We start from the raw sequence: 22,742 nt of genomic DNA on the forward strand, positions 1-22,742 counted from the left end.
GACTTTGTCTAACTATTAATCTAGTCTATGAAGCCTCTAAAAAGTACTGAAAACACTCACTGTAACAAAAAAAATACTGAAGACTGTAAGGTAATGAAAATGCCCCGAAAGAACTGGGATCACCAAATAGCTGATATGAGAATCCTAGCGCTCGGAATCATCAACCTGTAAATCATTACCTGCATTGTGAAATGCAGGCCCCGGGCAAAAGGGACGTTAGTACATTTGAATTATAGTGGTATGTAAAGCAACTGAAAGAAAGAATTATAAATGCTGAAACTGAAATTAAACTGATAACTGAGATTTGATAATTGATAACTGAAATGATAACTATTGAAACTGAAACTGAAATGATAATTGATAACTGAACTAATATCTGATAGCTGAACTGGTAACTGATAACTGATAGCTGAACTGATAACTGATAACTAGCAACTAAAATGGTAACTAATAATTGAACTGAACAAAGGAAGTAAGGATATGAATACTCCCTCTCCTGAATGATGAACAACCTGTTTATCTGAATAATAAACTGCGGCCGCATATATATATATATATATATATATATATATATATATATATATATATATATATATATATGTGTGTGTGTGTGTGTGTGTGTGTGTGTGTGTGTGTGTGTGTGCACAAACTGCGGCCTCGGGCCCAAGTATACGTATACATAACTGCGACCTCAAGTCCAAAATGCATAAAGTATAAACTGCGGCCTCAGGCCCAAAGATGCATAAATCATAAACTGCGGCCTCAGGCCCAAAGATGTATAAAGCATTGACTGCGGCCTCAGGCCCAAATACAGGTGTTCAACATTCAGGGATTTTAAAATCAGGAACTGAGAATCATACTGAAATACATAATAGTGAAATACTGAATCACGCTGAGTTACATGATACTAGAATACTGGGTCATACTGAGTACATAATACTGGAATACTGAATCATATTGAGCTACATAATACTGGAATACTGAATAGGACTAGAATGAGATATGAATTCTTGAACTGATTATGAACACCGAAACTTCAACTGTTTATGACATGTTGAGTAAGCCATACTGAGACTTAGGGACATCAAACCCAAGTCTATATTGAATACGAACTGAGCTCACAGCGTTCGTAATGAAAGTCATGAACGAGTTATGAAGCTAGAGAATAGAAGCTCTACAACTATTCAAGGAACTAGGCTTAACTATATTTTTGAGGCAATTGATACGTCGTAAAAGAAACGTAGTGTAGGGAGGATCATTAACATTCCCAAACATAGAGAGTTAGCCTCACATACCTAAATGTCGCCCCTGAGTGATACTACAATGATCCACAACACTAAGAACCTTCAATCTACAATAGCAATATCCAATGGAACCAATATTAGTAACAAATTCCATAACTTAAGCCATTTAGGCATATTATCAAACACCTTGTAGGCATAAACCTCTACATCTCATCACCATATAATTAGTTCATCTAATTACCACCATTCATCAACAATTTATCCTACCATCATGATTAACCAATTTATAACTTTCAACATCACGTATATGACCATCCATTCACACCCAACCAACAAATCCTATCAAATAATCACCCTTAAATCCCTACCATGATCATGTATTTAAATTGGAAATTTATGGCTTCCAATCACCATACCATAAGTTGTAATACTTGATTTATACTCATGATTCCATAATAACACCATATATGTAAGTCTAAGGGTGTAGGATTACCTCTTGTAGACCAAATCTTGAAAGACAACTTTTGGGGTGTTCTTGAGATTTTGAAGAAATCCTATGAAACCCAATCAAAATCATGTTGTAACTAGTGATTGAGAAGTGAAATCACCATGAAAACACACTTAAAAACTCACCTTAGGTGTGCAATTGGATGCCTTGGTCGAGTTGGGGGTGTAGAGGAAGCCCTAAGCTTGAGAAATGACTCAAATTCTCTTATTTCCGGTCTTTAGGAGTATTTAAAACCTTCCAGATGCGCTTGTTCGCGCGCGAGGCAGAATACTCAACAAAAACGCGCGACTTCGCGCTAGTGACACCTACCTAGTAAAATGGTCATAACTTTCTGTATACACCTCCAAATGACAAACGGTTTGTTGCGTTGGAAACTAGACTCAAAGGGCTTTATTTTGATAGGTTATGCATCACACAACGTGTTATAGAACCGGAGATATGATCGTTCAAAGTGAGGTCATGTGCGTATTCATTCACAGCTTTAGTCCATTTTGAAATTTTCCAACTTGGCTTAGACTTAGGCCTCTCCTTAGACCCCAATTCACCTCTAACATAACTTATACACTTATTAACATAACCACTCAATTACCATCACGCTAATACTCGTTTAATGCATCCACAACCGATTCAAAGTACGGGGTATTACATAAATAGTCCTTGTCCGTACATAGCTGATTCATATTTACGGAGTATTACATTACTCATACTCATCTTGATAGGGCTTCACATGTCTAAAAGATCACATTAATAGTCATCTAACACATCCACAACTAATCCGGATTTATGGGTTAACATTTCGACCAGCTCGAAATAACATCCCTACGACCAAGGGCCATCGCCAAAAAAGAAGAGTTCGACTTTGTTATCACGATGAGTTAACATTTTGACCAGCTCGAAATAACAACCCTACGGCCAAGGGCCATCGCCAAAAAGAAGAGTTTGACCTCGTTCGAACCACGACGGGCTAACATTTCGACCAGCTCGAAAAAATACCCCGACGGCCAAGGACCTTCGCCAAAAAAGAAGAGTTAGTCCTCGTCCAAATCAACTTTGTCCTCGTCCGAATTCGCAGTAGGTGACCTCCTCCGATGCCGCCATCCTTGCCAAAGCCGCTATCGTGGCCTTGACGGCCTTCTCCAACTCTACCGTCTTCTCGATCGACTCATCACTCGAGTCATTGGCCCTGATCGAACTTTGCTAAAGTTTAACCCGCGGGGATACCACTTTGACCTAAAGATCGGTACCCTTAGCCGCGATCCACACTAGTCGACCTCCCCATCCGAATTTCTCGAACTACGATTAATGAAGTCCGCTCACCGAGCTCGACCAAGAGACGACCTCGATAAGCGGAGGGACTAACTGTATGGGTCAAAATTAGATCAGAGAAATTCGACACGCGGAGACATAAGGCCGAGGTCGGACAGGCCGAGGTCGGGCAGTGATAAAACAACTAGTGTGCTTTGGAATCCTCAAAAGGAATATTCTACTGAATATTCTCTCTAATTGTACCTTTTCTTTTAGTATTTTTCTAGGAATACCCCTAATATGAAGAGAGGACTTCCCAAAAAGGGGGCTTTCTCTCCCTCTCCCTCTTTCTAGAAAATATGTAAACACACCTCTCCAAAGAGATGTGATCTCATATCTTCATCAGATCCAAAAAGGGTCTTAAGGTTCTTGTATTTGTCTATCATTCATCTTTATCAAATGAAAGAAGATCTGTCTCACTCAAGATCAGGTGAATCTTTTCCTTTATTTACATTTTATTGTCACTTAATGTTGCTTAATGCATTTTTCTTTATGCTATTAAATCTGGCCATAATCGGCATCAATATTTATACTCGGCTAATTCGTATTATTCATCTCGGATTTAGAGTTAGTTATTCTTAATTAAGATTTACCCCTTTATTTATTTTTTGATTGATTTGTTCAAAAAAGTTTGTAATATTTTTTAAGTCCCCACTCTCCACAACTAAATAGGTAAATTTTCGGTAATCATTTCATTTATTTAGACTATTCAGAGACGTAGAATAGAAGGGACGTCAGGCAAAAGACATTCTCTTTCCATATGGCAAATGACTGGATTTGACTTTAGTGGATACATGTCTACTCCAATTTACTTACTTATAATCTTGATTTGGCAGAGACCTTATTCGGAGTCATCAACCCAAAATTACGTACTACTATTTGAATAGACTAAAAGCCCGTTTTGACGTAAGAATATTTTTACTTTTTTCGAAATCAGTGTTTGATTATATTTCCAATTTTTACTTGAGGATACATTTTGGAATTTTTCGAAAATATAAAAAATTCCAAAAACCTGTTTTTCAAAATTTTCACTCAGATTATTCACAAAAAATTCAAAAACAACCCAAAATTATATTTATGTCCAAACTCAACTCTAATTTTCAAATATCACTTTTACTTTAGAAACACTTTTTTTTATTTTTAGAATTTTACAATTCTTGTGTCCAAATGCCCACTAGTAGTCGTATTATTAGTATTCAACGTTTGACACGTTCCTTCAGGAAAAGGTGTTGGGCAAGGCGTGAGACAGTTTTCTAGAAGAATTTGTGCCCCTAATATTGTGCTACAAAGTCTACATTATTCTATGACTTTTTCGTTTGGCTGGTGTAACACGAGTACAATTGATTCAACATACATTAATAATTAACAAGAAACTGTATGTATTAACACCAAAGCCTTATACATCCGGATTTGTTCTTACCAAGTCCATGTGACATAAACATGAATTAAAAGGAAAAATGACATTATATAATCGCGGTAAAATAATAGTCGAAAAAATGTATAAAATTTGAATATTATATATATATATTTTGTATAAATTTTATATACTTTTTCGACTATCAAATATAAATAATTCCTGTCGTCAGCTAAAAAGTGATAATACACCGAATTAAAATGATAGACTTCTAGAAGTTTGGCACCAACACGTCTTTATTATCAGCTATCGATCATTTTTATATCTTAGAATATTGCCTACCAGCCTGTCTATCTTCCTAGTCTTCCCATAAAATCTTCTCTTTTCTTTTTTCTTTTCCATCAACTATAGCTAATAATAATGGACGAGGAAATTAGTAGTAACATTCTTGTTGATTTGTCTTCCTTTATGCTCTTCGAAGATATTGGTGATTCAGAGTTTGATGCCAACATTTGCAGTACTACTAATACTCTATTAAATTCTCATCATTATATTCGTCTTGTCGATGATGATGCACAGTCATGCAGCTCCGAATGTGGTTCCTCGTACGATCAAAATGTTCGGTTTTACGATGACGACTTGCAAATGGATTTGGATGCTGCTGCTAATGATGATGATGATGATGGTGGTGATGATGGTGATGCAACTTGTTTGAGTTGTTGCATTCAAGTTGATTTTAACAGTGAGGAAGATGATGAGGATGTAGTTGAACAACGTTGGAATGGATATATGGGAGGCCGTTGTAAGAAGTTCAAAGCTAACGATTTTGTTACAGAGAAGGCGAAGAATAAAAAAGACGAGGATAGGCTCTTCTGGGAAACTTGTTTAGCTTCTTAGCTTAAATCTCATAAGGGAAGCCCTGCCGTAGCTGGTAAAGTTGTTGTCATATGACCAGAAGGTCACGGGTTCGAGCCGTGTAAATAGGCTCTTGCAGAAATATAGGGTAAGGCTGCGTACAATAGACCTTTATGATCTGGCTCTTCCTCGGACCCCGTACATAGTGGGAGCTTAGTGCACCGGGCTGCCCCTTCTGGTAATTAGTTGGTAAATCTCTCACGTTTTCTTAAGAACCGTCAGACATTTTCCATTGTAGTATTACATTCAGTGGTTTGTTACAACAGAAACTTGTATGTATAGAAGATGACAAAGTTTAGTTATTTCCATTTCTTGGATTCTTTTCCATCTGATAGCCACCTATCTATTTTGGTTGGCAATTAGTGAACCACTTTTCCTCTTAATTCAAGGCACTATTACTTGATTTAAATAAAGTACTCATTGTCACATCAACAGTTTCCTAAAAAAGAATTACAAGAAATAATGCACAATGTTGTTCAATGTTAGAGATCCTTTGCTAGCAAAACAAAGGAATCAAAAACAAGTTCAGCCAATGCTGAACAGTGATTCACAAGTCAATCACAAGCAAACCGTTATGTATCTATGCCCAAGCCTACAACACTTTACATAAACAACCATCAGATCAATACTAACAACAGAGAAATCCAGGACTAGTCCTAAAAATGCAAGATTCAATCACACAAATTCATTGAAAATAACCTACTGCACAGGAACAGCAGATTCTGCCATGTTTACGTCTACCATATTGATATCCTCCATGCTTCCACATGCTCCAGTTGATGATCTCTTTGACTCCGCTTTATGCACCATAGTAACAGAAGTGTCTTTTGAGTCTTCACCATCGCTAGTGCTCAAGCCAGAAGTCTCGATTTTACTGTCCGAAAATAAAATAGAAGAATCTCCATTATCAGTAGATGCAGCAGTCAAGGAAATAACATTTTCTCTGCATAAAATTCCTTCTAGCTGTTTCCGGAAGTCATTTTTTGCGTGCTCATTCTCGTCCAACTGCCGTAGGAAGCTTTCTTCTATCTCACTCAATGACTCAACTTCATCTCTTTCTTCACTGCTGTAGCTGTAGCGACGTTGCTCATCATCGTCATCTGATGTTGGTCCTGTTGATTCGCAGCTAGTGTCCATCTCTTCTTGTTGGGAGTCAAATTCCTCATCAGTTTGTTGTCTACCAGAAGAACGAGATGACATGGGTGAGTAGTCTCCATCTTCTGTCTCTCCGCGCTCTCGTAGTGTTTTCATGATCAGGGTCTTCAGCAAGTTCATCACTTGAACGGCGTGCATGAGAGCTGTCAATGGATCAGACATCTGATCCCAGAAATAAAAAATGAAATGCTTCAACTCCTTAGAAAAATGAGAAATGTTATATTTTGTACAACCAAATGCTATAGTGTATAAAATTCATTTACCTGGGTCATGTTTGGGGCAAAAACCATTGCAATATTTCTAGCATTCATTTTGTTGGATTCCTCTTGTTCAACAACATCAGCCATAAGATCAATTGCCCAGTTGAGCAAAGCAGTCTCAGTTGGTTTAAGCTGTTTCACAAGCTCAACGAATTCCTCCTCCGTGTTGCATTGCAAAACCTGTTCCGGTGAAAGCCCATCGAGCACACCTGATGGCAGTTCTCGGAACCAGGCTTTGATGAGACCAGCCAAACAATGAACATCAATGTCGTCAGGCACAATGCCTCTATTTAGTTGATCCCTTACATGCTCCTCCTTGCTATTCTCTGGGTTAATTCGAAAAATTCCTTCAGCCTAAAGATTCATCCACAAATGCTCAAGTCAGAAAATTGTCAACATGACAATATGCATTAGAAAACTTTTATATGTCAGAAATGAGATAAAATTTGTCTTACCTTAAGACCATTGTGTGAGTATAAACGTTCTTGCATTAACAAGAGAATAGTTGGGACACTATTTCCCCTTGTATCATAAGAACACTGCATCGACTCTGCAGATACACCAAACACGCTGACGCTGCAAAATAAATGGATAAAAGTTCAGTGGATAGACTAAATAGCTTGGCATGGAGCTTTATAAGCATAGTACTTCAGCTATTTTCCCTGAACAATAATGCGGTTAGAAAAGCCTAAATGAAGTCCAATACAGAGTTTTGAGAGCGAACTGTTAACTTCCTAACAAAGTATAATCACCAGCACGAGAAATCCCACAAACAGGAACTGCATGATACAAGAGAATCACCGACAGAGAAAAGAGTTTAAAGATCTGGATAGTGGAATCAGAATCAATTGAAAGAGTTCTAGGATTTCGATGAACAGGCTATTAACTTCCAACTTTATGAATAGGTTCCTGTTCTCCATTAATCATGAACAACCTTTTTATGATATAATTGTGTTATTCCCTCCCTTTATTTTCAGTACTTTGCTAAAGAAACACAAGTGAAGGTCCACCTGCCGCTCTTCATTCTTGCTTAGTCTTTACTATGCATAGCATTTGAATATCTTAATTCTGCTCACGAGTTTTCTCAAAATTTAATTTTATCGTTACCATTATGGTTCCTGAAGCTATTTTCTGCAATTTTCAAGTGGTAAGGTTAGCAACTTGACAACTTTGGGTAATCAGTATGATTAAGTAGGTGGAAATAAATTATACCTAGATTAACTCGTTATATCATCGTTGGACATTACTTAGTACCTTTGTAATGCCATATACCAAATACCATTGTAATGCCATATACAAAATGCCTAACACAGTCCAGGTCCATGAACCTATGCCTAGTTCATATCGAAAGTTGCTACTATTAAGCTGGAGTCTGGAAGTAACCTTGATCCTACAGTCATAGATCTACCACCTTTTTTTATCCGAATGTACTACTTGAGTTGTAAGATTGTGGATGAAAATTTCCTTCTTGACATCCTAAAGTCTGTAAAAAGCACTTCTAATTCACAGCATACAAGAGTTAGTTGTATTTGCAAACATTTCATTTATTAGTCCCTCTAGGTCCCAACCAACTAATGGGTAGGTCATAACCTCACTTTAATGGCGGTGTAAGGATGCTCATGTTATCATTGAATAATAAAACCAAGAATCTATAAACTTTCATTTTGGTTGGCCAGAAATGACATAAAACTCAGTCCCCAAAAGGAAGGGGGGCCTCAAATAGGCTCATCACTAAATAGCATAGCAGAAAATGACCTAGCTCCAGTCCTCCTGGAAGTTGGAAAGATCTTTAAAGTAGATACTTGCAATTATTGAAGTATTGACTTGTGAGAGGGATTGAAAAAGTATTATTGCTAATCTTCTTCCTCAATTAGCTTTGACTTCTATTTAATACACAGTAGATTTCATAATTATATGTACAAAGACTTCATTATTTCTCAGCATTTACAGGAAAACACTCGAACGGAGCCTTGGCGTAACTGGTAAAGTTGTTGTCATGTGACCAAGAGATTACGGGTACAGGTTCAAGCCGTGTAAATAACCTCTTGCATGCAGGGTAAGGTTGCGTACAATAGACCCTTGTGATCCGGCTCTTTCCCGGCTCCGCGCATAGCCAGAGTTTTGTGCACCGGGCTGCCCTTTTAAAGAAACACTCAAAAACTCCCAGACCGAACAATGTATTCAGAATGTGTACAGTTATACTGTCATAAAACTCATACTTTCTCTTAGAAATAATTTAACTTAAACCGCCCCATTTTACCTTAATTGGCAGCTTTTGTACTCACTTAAATGTAATTGACATATTTAAGACCATAAATTTTAAAAGTCTAAATATCACACAAATATTTATGTTATATTTAACACCACAAATTTAAAAAGTTTCATTTCCCAGCTGGGAAAAAAAGACACTTTTCAACAAGAAAAAGTTGATAAATCTGTTTTTAGACAAGATAAACCTCCAAAAAGTCTCAGCTTTATCTCAGTCATAAGCATCAGTAAACAGATCTAAACAACAAAAGAGACAAGAACCAGCATTTTTTCTGAGAAATTGATTTTGACCCGGAACAAGAACTTCAAATATATAAACACAAAACAAGAAGAAAAAAAAAGCTGAGATTTTGGAACAAACCTGGCACTGGGAACTCTACATGGAATTTCAACTTCAAACTCAACAGGAAGACCCAAAAACCCATGAAACCGATCGAAAGTGACATGGGTCAAATGTTGCACATTTGTGGGCCATCCTATTTCCATTTGATGAACAGCATTACATATCGCTTCTTCTTGTCGTTCTACACGACAAGACACCATTGATTTTCTTAAAGCAGCTAAGATAAAATCAACTAAAGACAACTGCTGTTGATTTTGCATTTCAGTATTAGCACTTTCCTTTGAACTGCTCTTCACATTTCCACACCCACCCCCTCTTGTCACCATCACCAACCCCGTCATTTTCTTTCTCTCTCTATATGTGTTTTGTTTCTCTCTCTAAATATACTTGTTGTTTGTGAACTGGGTTTGAAGAGATAAGAGTTGTTTTTAATTGGGTAGCATTGAAGAGAGCTGGTTTTTGAAGTTCGAAGTTTTATGGGGTTCAAACGGCCACTCGTTTTTCAAATTTTTGTCGGACTCATATGAAATGACAAGAAAGCCCTTAATTTACTAAGGAATTTCAATAATGGTAACGTTTTCTGTACACTTTCTGCTTTTTCAGGTAGGTTGTTCACCAATCAGTGCAAGTCTTAACCATAAATAAACTTGGTTTTTAGTAATATGCTATGATATTTAGATGTTGACCTTAAATAATTATCCTCTATATTTGCTTTAAATTACACTTAATTAACCTCTCAAAAACAGTCTCGTTTGTTCCGAATATTTTTGAATATTATAACAAATTATTGTTATAGAAAATATGTATATTATAACAGAACATAAAATTTGGTTCCGAAAAATTTAATTTTTATAGTTAAGTGTTGTTATAGAGATTGTTGTTATATAAGGATATTGTATTAGCTTATGATTTTTAAATACAAGTGGACTAAGATATTCAAAGTATGTCTATGATTAATTACATTTACTCATCCTTTATTACCGAGGCTAGGGGTAGTCGAGCTTTTCCTACTTCATACTGGGGGTGAGGCGGGGTTGGATAAGGTTGATCTTAGACGACTTGTGGTTAATGTTGAATCCACATTTTCCTTTTTGTTTTTCTTAACCCCGACCCTTAATTATTGGTTATTGTTATTGCATGTCATCTATTTTTTTGGTTTTTATGCTTCTGTTACTATTTCTACGGTTTATGCTGACGTTACTAATGAATTGTCTCTTCTTGTTTTATTTCCGTCTTCCTGAGCCGAGGGTCTATCGGAAACAGCCTCTCTGCCCCATCAGGGTAGGGGTAAGATCTGCGTACACACTACCCTCCCCAGACTCCATTTTATGAAATTTTACTGGATCGTCGTCGTTGTTGTTATTACTATATGAGTGTTAATTTCACTAATTAAGTCTTAGTTGTTTATTAGATTTGTACTTGTCACATTTTAAAAGAAATAAAATTTGTTGAGCAGATTAAAATTAAAAGACAAAGAGATTCTAAATGGAATACATTCCAGACCGTTGGTGGATTCCAATTGCAATGTGCAGCTTTTCCTATAAAGATTCGAGATCTCTGTCCCTTTTCTTTCCTTTTCCCCTTACACATGTTTGCAATAAATCTCTAAACCATATTAGCATAGTAATAGTAGTGATGTTACAGCATTTCAAAACCAAAAAGAAATTTACACAGAGCCTACTTCATACCTTTCAATTTAATACTTTTACTACATATATATTTTCAAGTAGTAGTTGACCAATTTACAATTTAATACGTAGTGTATAAAGTTTTTAAGTAGTTGGACTCCTCTATTTATTTATCAATCTCGTTTATAAATGTTGATGGACGCCAGAGGCGACGGATCTAGAATTTTTGAAGGATGGATTCACCGTTACTTTTTAAAAAAAAAATAAACAAAAAAGTTGGTAGGGGATTCCATCCCCTGACCTTAGGTCTATTGGAAATGAGAGACCAAAACCAATACATCACTTCATCTCTTTTGACCATGGGTTCCATCAAATATATATAAATTATGTATATCATATCTGATATCTATACTTTAATCCGAAGATCACGGGTTCATGTGAACCATATTTTACATTGTAGATCCGCCTCTAGCGTCAGGCATGGCCAGAATTCTTTCTTAGAAAGCTCATATAAACTTATTTTATAAATATAGCTGATCTCAAGTATATTGAAGGATAAAATATATGCAGTAAGCTAACAATAACTAGCACTAAATATCTAACTATGATGGATCATTAGAATATAAATAATTCATATGATCAACTCTAACTAATGTGGAATTGAAGTATAGATAATTGAGGCATTGTAAATTAGCATGATGTTACAGGTGGATTAAATGCTGGGGATGGATCTATTTTAACTAGTCCATTGTGTACAAGTTTAATTCTCTATGATATACTCTTATCATCTATTATTTTTTCCATAGTAAAAACTACACTAAGCTAGCGCCTAGCGGTTAGTGTGCTAGCTTCTTTTTTCTTTAAACCTTGTAATAGAGTTGTTAGCTGTAGCGCGTAGTATTACTACTAAATAGGAGACATGAATTGAGATTATTAATGACAGGTAGAGGTTGAAATGATGAAAATCTTGTTGTTAAAGAAGATGCATAAACATCGTTTCTAACACATTAACCACTTTATAGTTCAACGAAAAATATATCAAATCGTTGAACCTTAAGAAGTAAAAATAGCTTGAATTATTGGAGATACGATTTAGTATTTTCTGTTACTCGACATTATACTATTTAGATGCAAAGTTTAAATCCAACGGTCCAACTCTTCAAAAGTGTAGAGTAAAAAAGTAAAGAAAAAAGGAGTAACAACGGTTATAGGTATTAGTATCTTGTATTACTAAAGTACCAATGAACAAGAAATAAGGAGAAATGGCTGGGGCAGATGAGGACAAGAGAGTAAAATCCAAAGTTTTTGGAAGGGGCCCCATTTTAGGTCCCACAGTTTTGGTAGTCAAATTGTAGAAATTTGTAGTAGTAGTAGTACTGTAGTATTCAAATTCAAAATCTTATGCAACTTTCCAATGACTATAAAGTATTTGATCGTTACAACTTTTGTGTTCTTTTTTAGTATCTCATTTGCCTTTCCTGTCTCTATTCTTTTTGAATTTGTCTCATCAAAACTTTCCTGTTATGCTCGCAAATAATGTAAAGGAAAAGTACGAAACAAAGTTCAATAGGTCAATAAATTTATAAATTTATTCTCTATTCCTTTCCTTCCTCACTATGCAGCGTATTTACTACTTCTAAAGTTTAATTTTTAAAAAAATATATTTTTTTTCTTTAAATGTATTCTAGTGTGTTGTTAGTGAGTGAAGAGCTAAGTAATATTACTACCAGATCGGCGAATTTTTTTAATGATATTTTTTGTATTCAAAATTAATAATAATGTATAAGTGCTAACTGTAAAAAATTTGTATGACATGAAAGTTCATCAAAAGTGGGGAAGTCATTTTTCCAATTTCGATAACCAAAGAACAAAAATGACTCTCTCCTGAAAAAATATATACCAAAAAATGAGTTTCTTGGTATCAAACTCCAAATCCAATTAGGAGTTTTGAATAACATCTCGAGTAATCTTGCTATGTGGTGTTTTCACGAAAACATGCATTTCATCACTCTGCAAGGGTGATAAGTATGATATGAACTTAATTCTGATGTAAAAATATTTACTTCTTTTATATCATCACCCCCACCCCCTCCCCCTCCCCCAACCAAACCATAAATTATTGGGAAAAAATAAAAAATAGCCAGACTTACAACTGGTAATTGAAAAATAGCAATAATTTCAAAAGTAATTGAATTTAGTCATCTTTTCATGTAAGAATAAAATATGAACAAAAATACCTTGAAAATCCGAAAATACTCCAGCATAATATGCTAGCGTTCGAATTTTTTTACATATGAGCTTCCAGCATAGTGTGCTGAAATTTCATAATGTTCTAGGGTTTTAACATAATATGCGGGAAGTTTATATGCAGGAGCTCCATCATACGCATATTATGCCGGAACTTTCCGTGTGCTGGAGTTCCAACATAATATACTGAAAGTTTATACGCATGAGCTCCATAATTCCGCATATTATGTTGGAACTTTTCGTGTTTTAGCAAAATGGTGGATATTTTTAATGACTTTACAAATGCTGGCTATTTTTTGATGGCTAACCCGTGCTATTTTCACTAAATTATCGAGGAAGTTACACATTTGGTCACCCACATAAAAGGGGAGAAATTCAAAAATAGCCCAATTTCAAAAGTAATCGAAATTTAGCCATTTTTCATGTAAAGATAAATCTGAGCGAAAACACTATTCAAAACCCGAAAAATACGCTAGTATAATATACTGGAGTTTCAGCATAAGTATGCTTGAACTCCAGTATATTATACTGGAGTTCCAGGATAAGTACACTAGAACTATGGGCGGACCTAGAGTATAGAATACGGGTTCCCGGGAACCCAGTAACTTTTGCATAGATCCTGTATTTATATTAAAAAATTCACTAAATATTTATAAATATCTAACTGTGAACCTAGTTATTATTGCATATTAATCTAACATTATGGTAGGAACCCATAAGCCTCAAATCCTGGATCCGCCTCTGACTAGAACTCCAGCATAATATACTAGAGTTCCAGCAAGTATAATTGTCCAGTATAATATACTGGAGTTTGGAGCACTGGTACTCAGGTCTCCAGTATATTATACTGGACTCAGCAAAATATTCCGGTCCAGCATAATATGCTGGAGTTCATACACAGGTGCACCGAACTCCAGTATATTATGCTGGACTGGTCTCTGTTGCAGCAAAATAGTGGCTATTTTCCATTGACTTCGTAAACGCTGACTATTTTTGAATGACCAGTCCGAAAACTAACTATACCGTGCTATTTTTACACATAAAAGTGCAAACATGTCCAATTCTTAGGAGTAACCTATAAACTCCAGCCCATAACATGTCCAACTCCAAATCTAATTAGGAGTAGGGGATTTGGCATTGCATAACAACTTAGTCCAATAATTGGCAGAAAATGGCCTATCTTTTAGCATTTGGCACATGTAGCCTAAATTTAAAATTTAATGATCTTCTCTCTCTTCTAATGGTCCAACCATCACCCTAAAAATAGGCTTTTATTTCTTTTTCGTTAGAATTCAAAAATCTTTCAAGATTTTCTCCCAAACCTCTACAAATTTTTTCTATGTTTTTAAATTATTTCTCACAAGCATTAAAAATGTTAAAAATTATAAATATAATTTGTATATCATAGTGTATAACACAAATAAATTTTATTTTTTGTATATCATACTGTATAACATGTTAAATAACATGTATACCAATATATACATCACAACTTTATTTTTCTTCTTTGTATATATCAAAAATTTATTTTCCTTTGGTAGTTGTCTATAATTTATTATTATCTTTATATCCAAGTGTATAACACAAAACTAATTATATTATTTGTATATCACATTGTATAATACATAATAAAACGTGTATAGCAAAATATATATCACAAATTTATTATCCTTCTTTGTTTATATTAAAATGTATATCAAAAAATTGCTTTCCTTCATGCATATATCAGTGTATAATATATAATTTTTTATGAATACACCAAACCTAATATAAGGCTAAAATATTGTCAATTCTCTCTTGTGTTGTTATACTATGCCATTTTTTCAATTTTATTTACTCTCATAATTAATATTAATTAATTTTAATTTATTCCTTCTTTGATCAATAATGAAATTAAATTAAGTTTATTCAGAATAAATTTCGCCCATTTAAAATCAATTGGAGATTTGATTCAAATCTAACATTATATTGCTAAAACTAATAGTGTATATCATAATATACAATATGGTATACACATGAGTATACATGACGATATACATAGATGTACACCACCTCAAATACATATATTATATTTTTTACTATAAAAAAAAGAACATAGAAGAAGAAGAAAATTGGAATCCCCAAAGAAACACGAACCAAATTGAAATCTACGATTGCTAATTGACGTTGTCATCATTATCATAGCAATCTACCAAAGAAAATCGAAATCTGTCATTGCTAACTTCCGTTGCCATCATCATCATGGTCGCTTTTAGGGCGTTCTCTTATTTGTATAGATGGGAATATGAAGGGGTGAGAGAGGGAGAGGGAGAATAAATAGAAAAAATGTATTCAACCATTACAACTTTACAAACATTATCAAAGAACACATGTCCTTCCAAATCTAGATTGAAGAGAAAATTTTGCTAGATTGAAGAAGAAAAAAGAAGAGGTTGAAGAAGAAAACTAGAGAAGAAATATGGGGTGAGAGAAGAAGAAATATGGGGTGAGAGAAGAAAAAATACGGGGAGAGAGAATATATAAGAAATTAGGGTTATTTAGGATTTGGCTATATAATGCCAATTTTTTTGGGTTACCTTTGCCAAACCTAATATAAGGCAAAAATATTGCCAATTCTCTTTATGTGGTGTTATACTATGCCATTTTTTCTTAGGAGTAACCTACAAAGTGCAGCCCACAACATGTCCAACTCCAAACCTAATTTGGACTGATCCGCAAAGCCCAGGCCCAATCCAAAATAGAATAAATCTCACACAAGTCACAATTTTGCTTCCTACTTCCTTTCTTCTTCGTCGGTCCAATTTCCTTACAGATTCTGAAAAAACTTCTCTTGCACTGCACTCCACCTTTATCCTTCAATGGTGTTTACCTATATTAACACCTCAATTCCCTTAAAATCAGCATAAATCTCTTAGTTTATTGCTGTAAATACATAAATTATCAAATTACAAGTGTTTAATCAGCAAAGATGATGATCAGAATCAGAAGCAGAGATGGGCTAGAACGAGTCACCATTGACAATCCACACGCCACAATTTCCCAACTCAAAGCTCAAATCGAGTCCCAGCTTCGAGTTCCGGTTCAATCCCAAACCCTATCTACAAATCAGAACCTCTTGCTCGCCAAAACCCTTGACGATTGGACCAGGTTCACCGATATGTCAAACCCTAATACAACAATCTCCTCTCTCAACTTAACCCACGGCTCGATAGTGTACCTCGCGTACGAGGGCGAGCGGACCGTCGCCGGTCCGGCTGTCAACCCCGCCGGTTCGTTCGGTAAAAAAATGACCATGGATGACCTAATTGCAAAGCAAATGCGAGTTACAAGACAAGAAAACCCTCACTGTGAGCTGGTTTCGTTCGATCGCGACGCAGCCAATGCGTTTCAGCATTATGTGAACGAAACCCTAGCGTTTGCCGTGAAACGCGGCGGGTTTATGTACGGCACAGTGTCCCCTGAGGGGAAAGTGGAGGTTGATTTCATCTACGAGCCGCCACAGCAAGGGACGGAGGAAAGTTTGATACTTTTACGCGATCCTGATGAGGAGAAAGTAGTGGATGCGTTAGCTATTGGATTAGGGATGAGGAAAGTAGGGTTTATATTTACACAGACAATTAGTCAGGATAAAAAAGATTACACAATGTCGACTGCGGAAGTTTTGCAGGCGGCTGAGTTACATGCTGAGGGTGATTTGAAGGAGTGGGTGACGGCTATAGTGAAGCTCGAGGTGAATGAGGATGGCGCTGCGGATGTACATTTCGAGGCGTTTCAGATGAGTGATATGTGTGTGAGGTTGTTTAAAGAAGGGTGGTTTGAGACAGAGGTTAATAAGGATGAGGTGATTGATCCAAAGCTTTCTAAGATGAAGAAAGATGTGGTGGTTGGAGTAAAGGACACTAGAGAAGTTGATAACGACTTTTTCTTGGTCGTTGTCAAGATTGCTGATCATCAGGTACGTTGGTTTTATTGCATATTTTTTCTCTGTATGGAGTTATTCTCTGTGAATTGTTTAGTTGTTTGGATTTGATTATGAGAATCATGTTTGTTTCCTTCCCTTATATTGCATAAAATGAGTAACTTTGTATTATACTACGAGAAGGAAAAAGAAGGCAGTAGTGACAAACAGATTGGGTAAAAGAATTACTACATTGGTAAGGGATAGTGGTGACACTTCTAATTATGGGGTTAAAGATGCCTTTTTTATTGGTTGGAATTGCTGAAGATGGCAAGACCTTCCTATAACATGTGTCAAATACATGTTTATTTCAAGCAACTGTATGCTTTAGATGGTTTTATAGCCAATAGGTCATTGGTCAAACCCCTAAATAGAGATCTGATGCCATATGCCTTCGCCCTACATTTAGAGTCTGTAAGAGGGTGTGGATGGTAGAACCTGCTACCTAGTAGTGTAGCTTGCGAATATCTTAAAATAGTAGGTATCTCTCTAATGGCTAAAGTTACTACCTTTTAAAGAATTTCTGGGCAATTTAGTTTTCTTTCAGTAGGTGATGCAGCATGTTTCATCATATATTATTCTCGTATTTGCTCTTTCAGCTTGTCATCTTTCTGTTAGCTGCATTTGTTTGGTAGGAGAGCTTTGCTTTGTTTTCTTTTTCCTTTTTTCCACTTTTTGAGCGTAACATGAAGCATGATATTGGCAGACATGAACTCATTTAACTATGATAATTTTTTTAATGTCAAAAGAACATTTCTAGGGATTGGTTCAAGTTTGAAATTAGGGCTTTACCTAGCCTGAGGTCTTTGGACTGTTGAATGTTTAGGCTCGAGCGTGTTGACCTATAAATTTTTAGGCTACAGCTTTGACTCCATTAGAAAATTACCAGGCTTGAGCATCAGCCCATCTCCTCTTTTGCAAAAGTATTATTGTTACATTCAACTCATATGTTTGGTTAATTCTCTTTCCACCAAAAATGGAAGGAAAAAAAACAAATGCCAATATGTTCTTATGTGTCCCTTACCCTACCCAAAAAATGAATAGAAGGAAAGAAAACAACACTAAGAATGCCTGCAATTTTTTCTCCGTCCATGTCAGCTTTTGGCAGAATTAATTGAATTTTAATTAATATTAAAATGCACGGAACAATATCTTTGAATCTTTCCATTAGCGAGTTTTTTTACTTTTTTTTCTTCATTTAGTTTTCCTCCACTAGTTGTATCCCCTCTCACTTGATGTGAATCACGTGATAAATAAGATGGTTGAGGAATTGATGTTACCCATAATGCGGGCGATGGAGTATAGCAGTGCAAGCTATTGTTGGTACCGATTTTGGTCCTGACAGGTTGGATGTATTTTCAAGTGAGAGGTGCTTAGCAAAATTACTTTATTTGATCACAAAAAGGTCTCTTTTTTTCCGAAAAAACAAGAACATATTAATGATGCATTAAGATTTCATTCATGAAGGTATTGTTATCAAATCCAGTGTTCCCAATCTTTTGAATTTGATATATCTTTCGGACCTAAAGTTTTTGGTTTAGCGAAGTGCACCGCAAATTTGGTTTTTTCCTGTGCCTGCCTAGGACACCTTGGCAAGGGGCTTCCAATAAGGTTTTGGACAGAGAATACATTATGCTCATAGTAAACTCAGTTTTTAAGTGTGCTAGTATGTTTTCAACATGAAACTTGCAAATCTTAAATGTTTTCCAAACTGTAATTCAAAATATTCCAAAATCCCTTCCTCTGTTTGCTCAGATTACCTCTTGTTAAGTGCTGCATCAGTCATTTGGTTTTGGCGGAAATTGATTTGCTGGATGATCCTCAGATGCTGTTAGGCTATAGTGAGGAAAATAATCACTTTGCTTTATCATCTGACATAGTTGGTGATTGATGATAAGATGCAATAGCTAGTGAAGGCAACACTATGCTCCTAATGTAGTAAAATGTGTTTAGAATCATGTGGTAGTTGTCCCTGCTCTTAGATTAAGCATCAAATCAAGTTACTTTCTGATTAGGTAGGAAGAAGACGTGGTGCTAGGTGGTGTTATGATTTCTGTCTTGAAGCCAAAAGAGAGAGAACTCTAGTATGTGACATCCAAATTTGTCGATTAATCTATAAGCCTACATCATTCCCAATTACTATTGGCAGCTTTACCAGATTTCAAAGTGCAGGACTTCGTGGTAGTTCTATGTTTTGATATATATTAGAGTGAGACTGAAGCTAGAATTGGCCATAATTCTACTACAGTTGTTTGACCGATGAAAATCGAGTCTCCAGAGAGGTGGTGAAAGAGATGCAAAAAGTGATGTCTTTGACAGTTCCACTCAGATACCTTCTTTCATGTACTTTTGTGTACCATCTTGGTACTTATTTAATAAAATCTTTACCTTATCAAAAAACCAAAAAACAAAAAAAGGTTCCACTCAGATACCTGTTATTTTGTCAATTTTCTTTTCATTTCCTTTTTAAATGCTTAGAGTTTCCTTCGACCCCCTTCTCCCGTTGTCTTCTGTTCTCCTTTGCTATCGTACTAGTGATAGTATTTACTTTGAACATCTACTCTTGTATGCCCTCGTCTCATGTGAATTCTTGTGACTGTGCAGGGTCCTTTATCATCATCTTTTCCTATTGAAAACAGGAATATTCCAGTGAGCATGAGAGCATTAAAAGATCATTTCAATCGAACAAAGAATCTTTCTTTTGTGAAGCGAATCTCAGATTTCCATTTACTACTGCTGCTGGCCAAATTTTTGGACATCAATGCAGATGTTCCAGCGTTGGCGGAATGTGTGCATACACAGACAGCTGTTCCAGAAGGTTACCAGCTCCTTATAGAATCCATGGCTAGTGCCTCTTGAGCGGCATTGCCACTTGACAAAACCAACACTGCTCATGTATTGCAACAAGAGAACATCCCGGTGACATTCAGTTCATGGTCTGATGGGACCTCAGTGCCCGAGTCCTAATGCTTACGCTCTAGTGTGTGGTAAACATGTTTGCAGTGCTGAAATCCTCTTGTTATATTGACAACCAATGTGTTTGAATACTTTGGTTAAATTATACGTACTTGCTCTAGTACAACTTGTTGGAGTTAAATTCGTGGGTTATGGTTGTTTGCCCTTGTACTGGGATGGCTCTCTGGTAGAGCAGACTTCGTTGACCTTAGACCCCATAGTGTGATTGCATGTTTTAGTATCCGTGGGGAAAATTCCTTCATCTTTTATTTTATCTTTTTATCATAAAGGTTCTAAAACTGTGGTTGAAGAAACCATTTATAATGCCAATTGGGGTCATTTACTTTTCCCGAAAGGCAAAATACCTAGTTTACCCATTGACCTTACACTCAAATTCCTGTTACACACCTTTTCTCCACGGGCAACCTTTTACACACCCAACCTTTGCAGACTGTGTCTAAGACACCTTCTTTGACCAAGACCTAGCATGTGTAAAATAGCAAGATAGAAGCGCGTCTACCAGCTAAAATACTGTCTAAATACTTATTTAATTCCATGTGTCAGCAAATCCCTCATCTACCCCACCCTCCCTCTATCTCTATTTTGTTTTTTCGCCGGCCAACCTCCACCTCCAGCCCTTCTCTTCTTTTTTCATCCTTTTTTTTCTAAACCTTTATTTGTTCAGAACTCTTTGTCCCTTCTTCATTTTCCTCATCAACACCGCCACACACCATTTTTCTCCATTGAAGCATCTTTTTTTACTTCTTTTTTTGTTTAAGTGTAACTGATATTTTAGATTTGAAATACTCTCGCCTTACTATTAAAATTATTTAGTTGGGATTTATGCTGTTGATTTGGAACTCAAATGGGTTCTTGAAATTGAGCAAAAATTTACAAGCTTAGAGTATAGCAATTCAAATTATAAGGGGTTTATACTCATTCTTTTCTTCTCTCTTTTTGTTTGAATATGAAAATATTGTTTCTATGGTGGTGGATTTGGGTGAGAAGGAGTCTGAGATCTTTTGCTCGAAAATGGTGGGTGGTTGTTATGTTTTTTGTGGCAGCCATGGATTTTGAAAATGAAATGAAAATTTATTGTTTTTGGGTGAAAGTGGAAGTTTTTTTTGGTATTTATCACTTTGGTGGTTGAAAATTCAAGGTTTCTGGCTTTGCTTTGACATGATTGTAAGCACGTGATTTTTGCCCTATATGAGAAATACTCCCAAAAAATGCAAAATAAAATGATTTTTCTTTGGTGTGCAATTTTGTGATATTTTGTGATATTTTGAATAATTATTGGTATTTGTCTGTGCGTGTTTATTTACTAAATTAATAAAAAAAAATACAAAAATATGTCGCATTTTGCATGTAGGATTTAATTCTACAATTGTTAGTAATTAAATTTGTTTTACAAAAATAAAAAATTACAAAAATAGGCATCGTTTGCATTTTTAGCATTTAATGTCCAAATATACAATTTTATGCTTAATTATTACTTAATTGTGCGTTAATTGTTATTGGGAGTTAATTTGCGCTTTTATAACTTAATTTAATTCTTAATAATAGTTTAAGTATTTTTATAATTTAGTTTTAGAGAAATAAAAGAAGAAAAGAAAGCAAAAATATAAAGAAAGTCGGAATTAGGCCTCTTCTTCAATTTCAAGCCACAGGCCCAAAAATTGGCCCAATCTTCCCTACGACCCAGTCCATTTCGAACTGGGTCGACCCAGTCCATAACCCAACATCCTATTATCTTACGAACAACACAAAACAAAACAAAAAAAAAACAAAACCCAAAAACCCTAAAAATTTGCTAAACCATCCCCCCCCCCCTCATATCATCTTCTTCTTCTCCAAGCTTCACCCAAACTCCAACCACGGCTGCCCAACGTCGACCACCAGCCTTTACCTCACGACCAGCTCCTCCGCCGCTGCTTCATCTTCTTCTCCGCCGGAAAACCCTCGACCAACGGAGGAGAAAACCCATCGCGGCTTGCTTTTAACGTTATCCTCGACGAACTGCTGCACACGCAGCTGCTATGGCTTCAGTTTTCTTCGTCGCCTCCAGCTGTTGTTGCTTCGTTGTTCAACCCCGTCGCTACCCTCGTCGTCCAGCCCTATCCGCCATTGAAGCTCGTCAAGCTCAAAACTTGCTCGACTATAGCTGCTTCCCCGCTGCGTTTCAGCTGTTTTTGCTTACGTCCAAACACGCCCCCCAGCTGCTGCTTCGTGGTTCAAACTTCAAGCCCTGAGCTGCCTCGTCCAGCTTCTGCCTCGTTGTTCATGGCTGAACATCCATCGCGACAACCCAAGCCATGGTTACCCCGTCACGGCCAAGATCACGCAGCAGCTGCTTCTGCTTTCTTCTTCGTCGTCCCAAACAGCTGCTGCGTTGTTCTTCGCCATTGGGCTGCCGGACAATGCTTCATCTTCCCTTCGTCTTCTTCGGTTTGTCAAAGGTCGAGGGTTTTTCGTCGAGTCAAGATCCTGTACGTCGTGAGTTCATCGTCAAGTTCGTTGTTTGTTTGGTCGTTGTTCGTCGTTTCGATCCGGTTAGTAGTTTTTGAGTTTTATTTTGTCTGTATTTTGTTTTGATATTTTC

At 36.2% G+C, this 22,742-nt stretch overlaps 3 protein-coding genes across 3 annotated transcripts; 2 read left to right on the top strand and 1 right to left on the bottom strand.

The window, feature by feature from the left end:
• The first annotated feature begins 4,831 nt into the window (after nucleotides 1–4,831).
• On the top strand, nucleotides 4,832–5,308 carry LOC104229672 (uncharacterized). The gene has a single exon (XM_009782348.1). It carries the CDS (start codon nucleotides 4,832–4,834, stop codon nucleotides 5,306–5,308), a length of 477 nt encoding a protein of 158 aa, XP_009780650.1.
• A 397-nt stretch (nucleotides 5,309–5,705) lies between these two features.
• On the bottom strand, nucleotides 5,706–9,796 carry LOC104229667 (rho GTPase-activating protein 2). The gene is made up of 4 exons (XM_009782344.2): nucleotides 9,371–9,796; nucleotides 7,197–7,317; nucleotides 6,745–7,095; nucleotides 5,706–6,643 (listed from the first exon to the last, which is right to left on the bottom strand). The coding sequence occupies exons 1-4, from the start codon at nucleotides 9,691–9,693 to the stop codon at nucleotides 6,026–6,028; spliced, it is 1,413 nt and encodes a 470-aa protein (XP_009780646.1). The 5' UTR covers nucleotides 9,694–9,796; the 3' UTR covers nucleotides 5,706–6,025.
• Nucleotides 9,797–15,982: 6,186 nt separating this feature from the next.
• Nucleotides 15,983–20,282, top strand: LOC104229668 (NPL4-like protein 1). The gene is made up of 2 exons (XM_009782345.2): nucleotides 15,983–17,182; nucleotides 19,790–20,282. Exons 1-2 carry the CDS (start codon nucleotides 16,196–16,198, stop codon nucleotides 20,042–20,044), a joined length of 1,242 nt encoding a protein of 413 aa, XP_009780647.1. The 5' UTR covers nucleotides 15,983–16,195; the 3' UTR covers nucleotides 20,045–20,282.
• Nucleotides 20,283–22,742: the final 2,460 nt, after the last annotated feature.

The sequence above is a fragment of the Nicotiana sylvestris genome, chromosome 6 (assembly GCF_000393655.2).
Source record: "Nicotiana sylvestris chromosome 6, ASM39365v2, whole genome shotgun sequence".
In the NCBI taxonomy this organism is placed as follows: domain Eukaryota; kingdom Viridiplantae; phylum Streptophyta; class Magnoliopsida; order Solanales; family Solanaceae; genus Nicotiana; species Nicotiana sylvestris.